Source organism: Pseudomyrmex gracilis, unplaced genomic scaffold (assembly GCF_002006095.1).
Source record: "Pseudomyrmex gracilis isolate BER0280 unplaced genomic scaffold, ASM200609v1 scaffold_150, whole genome shotgun sequence".
In the NCBI taxonomy this organism is placed as follows: domain Eukaryota; kingdom Metazoa; phylum Arthropoda; class Insecta; order Hymenoptera; family Formicidae; genus Pseudomyrmex; species Pseudomyrmex gracilis.
Genome location: NW_018020734.1, coordinates 47983 through 55815, shown reverse-complemented (window position 1 = coordinate 55815; position 7833 = coordinate 47983). Strand labels below are relative to the sequence as shown.

The 7833-nt window shown below is 41.2% G+C and overlaps 1 protein-coding gene across 3 annotated transcripts; it reads left to right on the top strand.

Moving 5' to 3' along the window:
• Window positions 1-2269: 2269 nt before the first annotated feature.
• On the top strand, window positions 2270-7509 carry LOC109857197 (elongation factor 1-alpha). Of its 3 annotated transcripts, none has more exons than XM_020433291.1 (5): window positions 2270-2356; window positions 4226-4411; window positions 4584-5192; window positions 5415-5690; window positions 5942-7509. In XM_020433291.1, the coding sequence occupies exons 2-5, from the start codon at window positions 4268-4270 to the stop codon at window positions 6296-6298; spliced, it is 1386 nt and encodes a 461-aa protein (XP_020288880.1). In that variant the 5' UTR covers window positions 2270-2356; window positions 4226-4267; the 3' UTR covers window positions 6299-7509. The 3 variants fall into 3 exon arrangements, with proteins under 3 accessions (XP_020288880.1, XP_020288879.1, XP_020288881.1); XM_020433290.1 differs by having other exon boundaries at window positions 2349-2437; XM_020433292.1 differs by lacking the exon at window positions 2270-2356 and adding an exon at window positions 3903-4093.
• The last annotated feature ends 324 nt before the right edge of the window (window positions 7510-7833 follow it).

The following is a 7833-nucleotide window of genomic DNA, read 5'->3' as shown; positions in this document are numbered from 1 at the left end:
ACGACGACAGAGAGAAAGAGAGAGAACGGTGTCTCTCTCTCTTTACCCAACCTTTCCTGCCTTCTTATTTTTCTCACTGATAAGATTTTTACGTATTCAAACGTTTGCTCTATAATTTCCTGGTGTGTGCGTGTGAATAAAACTGTTTTTCTATGAAAAAGAAAAAAATGGAAAACAAAAATATATTTCTTGATAGATAATACAATAAACACATTTTATATATCATTTTTTAATTAAAAAAAAAAATTACATAAATTTTTGATGCGCTAATAAATCGAAAGAAAGCTGAACACGGCGACGCAACGAGAAAGAAAACTTGCCGCGGATTAAATTGCGGATTTGATTTAAACACTCGCGTGTCACGTAACTTTTTCAATCATAACGGGGAGAGAAAGCGTACACATTCATCGGGATCTTGTTTCTTCCGGTAGACGAACAAAAGACGCGACTGCTGGCTCGGAAACCACCACCCCCCTTCTTTGTCCGCCAACCCCGAAGTCTAGGCCAATAAAAACTGAGTTACAGCCAGAATCGCGATCAATACGCGCTTTTGAGAGGAGTTGAAAAAGTAACTTTATACTCCGCACGGACGTCTGCAGCCGTCAAGAATTAACGACGGTTTTATTGTCGCAGTCATTTGCGTACAGAAATGTTTTTTTTTGTTTTACTTATGTTATCTGTACATAGATAACGATAAGATGATGTTGTCCATTTGGTCATTAACAAGAATTGTGCAAGAGTCTGACTCGACTTGCAAGTACGTAACACACACGTATGTTATTCATTCATGGCTTCCGATGACGTATTTATTTTCACGTAACAAGCTCGATTGCACAACATTGTGCGATACGTAATCTTCAATAAGTTCTTTAACTCGGAAGTATATCCGGTTGCCTGTCAGTAGGCGTACTAGGATTTCACGCTGAATAAACTCACAAAAAAACAAGTAGAAATCATGAAATAAATGAACGTGTAAAGAAAGTGTTTGATTAAATTATAAAATTTTTTTTATCTGAGCATTCAGATATGCAAGTTGTCTTTTGTCTCGATTAACTGTTAAAGTGAATAAATATGTGTTTTAGTGCATGTATATGTACTGTATATCTAGTGTACGTGTGTATATACACATATGCTTCTAGATATATATACATATATATATACATATATATATATATATATATATATAAAATACAGATATAGAGATCACACAAGATCGCTTCACAATAGCGATACACAGTCATAGAGCCATAATAACGGATACCGTTAATGCCCGGAGCGCGTGTGCAATCTCCTTTCACCGTTCCCGATTATCCTCGACCGTTCCTCATCGTCTTTCTCTCGATGAGGAACAGTTATCATTTATCAATACAATGTTGCTCTGTTTTATATCAATTAACATATCGGATAAATCTCAACAGGAACGTAAAATATTTTTTTTCGCTGCAACACATGATTTGTTTCTAATATCAAATCGTGTAATTAAAATCCAAAGATTGAAAAAATTTCATTATATTTCCATGAGGCACGAAACATTAGAATGTTAATTACACACATTTAGTGTAATCGGCGCGGTATAAATATCGATATAAAAAAATGCAAAACCTGTGAAAGCATCGGTATTTCGGAGTCGCATGGCGGTGCATCAGAGAGAGAGAGAGAGAGAGAGAGAGAGAGAGAAAGAGAGAGCACGCACTCATCAAATTGGATCAGATTCCGTTCGTCGACCGCCGCAGGGAAGAACCATGTGGAACTCTCGCCGCGTCAATGTATGTGTACATCACGTATTTTGCGATTCTACATAGCGACAGGGTCGCAACATTGAACCCAGTCGTTCACGCACGAATGCATCCCTGACTGCAATGCACGCATCGTCGATCTCGCTCGCTCGCACGTGTCTCGCCGACGATGCTTCTTTCTCTTTTTCTCGAAGCTTCGAATTGCACGGACACGCACACGTGCAAACACGGCGGCGAACACGAGGGGAGGCCTTGTCGCGTATACGTACGAGGAGCTCTACGTCTGTGTGTCATTCCGTAGCCTCGAATCCAGACGCGCTCGAATGATCGAAAACCCCCATGATTCCGAAAATTGCGCATTCTTCTCGGAAAACTAACGAAAATATCGACAACTCGGAATTAAACGTTTTGCGAATTTTTATACGGGTTATCGCGCGCGCGTTCGACATTTTGCAATTACGTATTACGCCAAGTGCGGCACGTGGCAGCGCGCTAGATGGCGCTGGAGTCGACGATGACGCCTGGATTCGAGGCTGCGCTCGACCGTGTGCGCATGTTTCTTCGCAGGTCGCCTCATTGCCCGGGTCTCTTTTTCACTCTTTCTGTCGCGGCACTTCGAGGTGAGTGGTTGTTAGAGTAGTTTACGTTATTGAGTTGCTATCCGCCGTATCTCCGCTCGAGGACGTAGCATCGGACCGCAGGTACGGAATAGATCGACGCCAACGGATACGGCGTATTGTGTTGTGCGAACAGTTTTTCGATATTCGAGCGATTATTCGTGAATTTTTGTGCGTTAATCGAGGTGTCGTAGACGGGTAAAAGATGCCGCATGGCCGGTCGATTTGATCCTTGTAGTTTGCCTCGTTTGGCCTCCGTTTAGTTTATTCGAACTGTAAACTGGCATCTTCAGCCACGATTGTTCCTCGTTGTCGATAGTTTTTCATCGTAAAAATAAAATCCTGACGAAAATTAAATTCGAAATAAGCAAACGCCGGTTGCGCGAGCCGGCAACAGAGACGCCTCCGAGATCGCGGACCGGATGCATTATGGCGGCTGGAGATTGTCACAGCGCTGGAGCCTCGGTGGTTTGCGAACCCTCTCGATCGCGTCGCTGGAGGCGAATTGCTCGTCGGGTTTCGGTTTTTAAGCTCGCTTTTTTAGTTTCGCATCGAAAAAACGCGCTGTCTGCGAGGCAACGTGTTCGAGCGACAGTGCCGAGAGCCGGAAACGCGAGGTTAAAGTTCTTTCTCTCTCTCTCTCTCTCTCTTTCATTGTGGTAGTCATAGCGGAGGATTTCGTTCGGAAAACGTGTGTGCAAAGAGATCTATGTACGGAATCGTGTTCTGTATAGGTTTTTATTTTTTTTTTTTACGATAGACAAAATTGCCTTCGCGAACGCTCCCGATGAAGAAACGCCGTGCGCGAGACTGATTTTTTAATAACCTAAATGACATTTTTGCAATATATTACGATGGAAGTGCAATCTGGAGAATAGGTTTTACGCGTTTAACAAAACGGAAAAACAATTCTTAAGTCGGGAAAACAGTCGAATTTCGTGGTTGTAAAGATCGAATAAAACTGGGCGGTATCGACTCGTGTCGAGCACCGAACAAGTTCCGAGAAGCGATTTCGCACGATAATCGACGATTCGTCACTCGTGCGAGACCGAAGGGAAATCCGGTTATTCACGCAGTACCGACAAAAGTTCGTCTCGTGAGAAATGTGAAATTTTGTAACGCGAAAAATCTTGTTCTATTGGTGTGTCGGGAAAAAAAAAATTGTCTAGCGACTGCAATTAGCATCCACGGAATCTCCGTGTAATTTTCCACGCATGATCCGAGTCGCGTACCCTACGTGCGAAGGACGCAACATATTTGCCACCTGTATCATCGTGATTCTCTTGCGATTGCTCGAAATATCTGTCGCAGTTACCGCGATTTCTGTAAAAGAAAAAAAAAGGGACGCGGAAAGCGATTGATCGACTTATTCGGACGATGGGAGAGTCTCTCTCAAAAAGAATCTGCAATAACGTGGCATCGCGCGGTGTTGAGCGTCGGCGAAGATCGTGGCAACAGCGCGCCGCTCCTCTCTTCATCACTTACAAAATGGCCGCCGGTTACCATTCTCGAATATTCATGTTCGGCCACGTGGACGGCGAACAAAGGCGCTCGAACATCGAGTGCAATTCCGATCGAATGTTCAACATTGCGCAATCTCGTGCAACACGCAGCCGCGGCAATATGTTTTTGCGAAATCCGAACGAAATGGATTTTTAAAATACGATTTTGTCGAGATCGTTTTAGAGCGCAATCGATTCCTCCAGATGCCGCCGCGGATTCCATATTGCATATCGCGATGTAACACAAGTTCACAATTGTGATTTGTCGGATAGCTTCCGATATATTCACGTGTTGCACACGGATATTTAAGATTAAATTTAAAAATTGATCACAGAGCATTCCGATTTAATAATTTTGTTTCTTTTTTAGTTGCAGAAAGTGAATCGAAAATCTAGGAAAAACTAGTACAAAATGGGCAAGGAAAAGACTCATATTAACATTGTCGTCATTGGACATGTCGACTCCGGCAAGTCCACCACCACAGGTCATTTGATTTACAAATGCGGTGGAATTGACAAGAGAACAATAGAAAAATTCGAGAAGGAAGCCCAAGAGGTAATATTTAATTTTTTGTATGAAAACTGATATTTCTCACATATTTTGTGCAATTCTGTACATATAATTTTATAATGTTTGTAATGAAACTAAACAAAGTATTTAATTTGATTAATATGTTTTTAAAGAATTTTTTTTTTTCTAAAGAACAATTGAAATAATTTGTTTTTAGATGGGCAAAGGCTCTTTCAAATATGCTTGGGTTTTGGATAAACTCAAGGCTGAGCGTGAACGTGGTATCACTATTGATATCGCTCTTTGGAAGTTTGAAACCTCCAAATACTATGTTACGATCATTGACGCTCCTGGACACAGAGATTTCATCAAGAACATGATTACTGGTACTTCGCAGGCTGACTGCGCGGTATTGATTGTTGCTGCGGGCACTGGCGAGTTTGAGGCCGGTATTTCCAAAAACGGACAGACTCGCGAGCACGCTCTGTTAGCTTTTACTCTTGGAGTAAAACAACTCATCGTTGGTGTCAACAAGATGGATTCCACTGAACCCCCGTACTCCGAAACTCGATTTGAAGAAATTAAAAAAGAAGTCTCGTCATACATTAAGAAGATCGGATACAATCCGGCTGCTGTTGCGTTTGTACCCATTTCTGGCTGGCATGGAGATAATATGTTGGAAGTATCCGCCAAAATGCCCTGGTTCAAGGGATGGACTGTTGAGCGCAAAGAAGGCAAGGCTGAAGGCAAATGTCTCATTGAAGCCCTCGACGCTATTCTGCCACCTACCAGGCCAACTGATAAGGCCTTGCGTCTTCCGCTTCAGGTAACATTGTTATCTATTCTCGAGCTTTGCATACTGATATCTATGTTATCGTGATCCTTTCAATATTTACGTGATGATAATTTTCTTTCTTCATTCGTGGTTTCCACCTGAGAATCTTTGATTCGTTGACGGTTAAGAATGTCTGATCCCATCAGATATTAAATAAATTTATTAAATCTTTCTGAATTGATGTAATGATTTGGTTTTTTTGCGTGATTTCAGGATGTTTACAAGATTGGTGGTATCGGAACGGTTCCTGTTGGTAGGGTGGAAACTGGTGTGTTGAAACCTGGTATGGTCGTCACATTCGCACCTGCCGGTCTGACAACTGAAGTAAAATCAGTTGAAATGCACCACGAAGCCCTTCAGGAGGCCGTGCCCGGTGATAACGTAGGTTTCAACGTTAAGAACGTGTCTGTTAAAGAATTACGTCGTGGATATGTAGCCGGAGATTCGAAAAACAACCCGCCTAAGGGCGCCGCTGACTTTACCGCACAGGTATGCTTGCACTTTGACATGTATTCTTCTTATTTTAGTTATTTGTTATTGACACTATGATGACAACTTCCATACTTCATTCGCGGTTTCCACCGGAAGAATTTATCTTATGACGGTTAAGTACGTCTGAGTGTCTTAAGTCAAAAGTTTTAAGCAAATTAATTAAAAAAAAAAAAAAAAATTTTATATAAAAGTACGAATATATATTATATATAATGGAAAATGTATAAATGACGAATAATAATTCATAGGTCATCGTTCTCAACCATCCTGGTCAAATTAGCAACGGATACACGCCGGTGCTGGATTGCCACACTGCACATATTGCCTGCAAATTTGCTGAGATCAAAGAAAAATGTGACCGTCGTACTGGCAAAACTACTGAAGAAAACCCGAAGGCTATCAAATCCGGCGACGCTGCCATCGTCACATTGGTGCCATCCAAGCCCATGTGCGTAGAAGCGTTCCAAGAGTTCCCACCTCTGGGTCGTTTCGCAGTTCGTGATATGCGTCAGACGGTAGCTGTTGGTGTCATTAAGGCTGTCAACTTCAAAGATCAGGCTGGAAAAGTCACCAAAGCCGCCGAGAAAGCCCAGAAGAAAAAATAACTATTGTAATAGTTTCCGTGTATACACCGATAGTTTCCGTGCGAATATGCCGCCGGATGGGCACTGGTGTACATCGGGCGACGTAGCCCGTTCTCTTTTCTCATGTACTTCGTGCAAGAGGAGTATCGTATTGTCACCGTTGTCAGAATATTCTCTGCAGCCACGTCCCAAGCCGCGAAGATCGATTCTTCACGCCTGCGAGATCGCGCGGTTGCCGCGCTTTCTCGACACACGAATGTTCCGTATGTCTAAATGGTTGCTGCGTCACTTCTTTCATCGTAAGGCATTTCGCAGGAAAGGAAACGTGGCTGACAGAGAGTATTATTTCCTAACGGCCGACGAACGTGTATCTTTCTTTCGCGTGAATCGCATGCGGAGAAAGAGAACGGACTTCGTACGAGCTAACTAATATAACATCTACTTTATAACGAACAGACATTAACATCGTAATTTAGTGCGACTTAAATACATTTTCTTCTTATACGGATATAAAATTTGTATTTCGAATATACGAAATATTTATTTTCGTATAATTAGGAAATATAATTAAGCCTTGCTGTTCTTCATGTATCGCTCTCACATCTATCGTAGTTATACACGATCTGACCAGAAATAAAGTAATAATAATATATCGCGGCGATGCTCCATATCCTTTGTCTTCTTGGTAGCTTTTTATATTAATCGTTCAGATTATTATATTCATTCAGAAAATTAGAGTAGAGAAGACAACGGTGGTAGGCCTTGACACACACACGCAAAAGTAGATTTTGTTGTTGGGATGTGGGACCTGTTTTCTCTAATACTTTACCGTTCTATAATGCGATTGAAGAGCTTATTTTTCAGAATACACTTCTGAATTCGTATATTTGAGAACAAAGTCTACGAAGCTGTCCACGAGTTTCTATAAAAATAAACATTTTTTCGCTAATTTATATATATAGTTTGGAGACGAGAGCTTTTCAATTAGATAAGACAAGTCCAAAAACCTTGAGAACACCTTTTTCTACGAGATAAATTCTTTTTATCAATTAACGTTTCCGAACAAACGCAGTGCATGCACACAAAAAAAAGTGACTTGCAATTCGACTTGGCATTTTTTATCCCGCGATTCTACTAACTGGGTTGAGATATTGACAGTTTTCTGTACATACATATATAAATATTCAACGATGAGGAGTAAGAGCGAAAATAAAGAAGCTACGGAAACGAAATGCCAGTAATCTATTATTGATAATACACGCAATCCTTGATTTTCCTTTTTTTTCCCAGATGCGCGCGTGCGCGCGCTAGGTGTTTTAATAAAAATTACTGTATCATTCGATCAATAAACGCAATGATAAATATAAATATCGCAGTTTGTATTACACAAATAAGTGAAATTGTGGATACAGTGTGAATTGATTCGCGTCAGATAAAGCAATTGTCAGTATGTTGAAAAGCGAATATAGCACGGACTCAAACCAAAGTAGTTTTTATTACATTCGTCAAAGCAATGACACACGGAAAGCGGAAATTAACAGCGTCTCCGTCGTCTA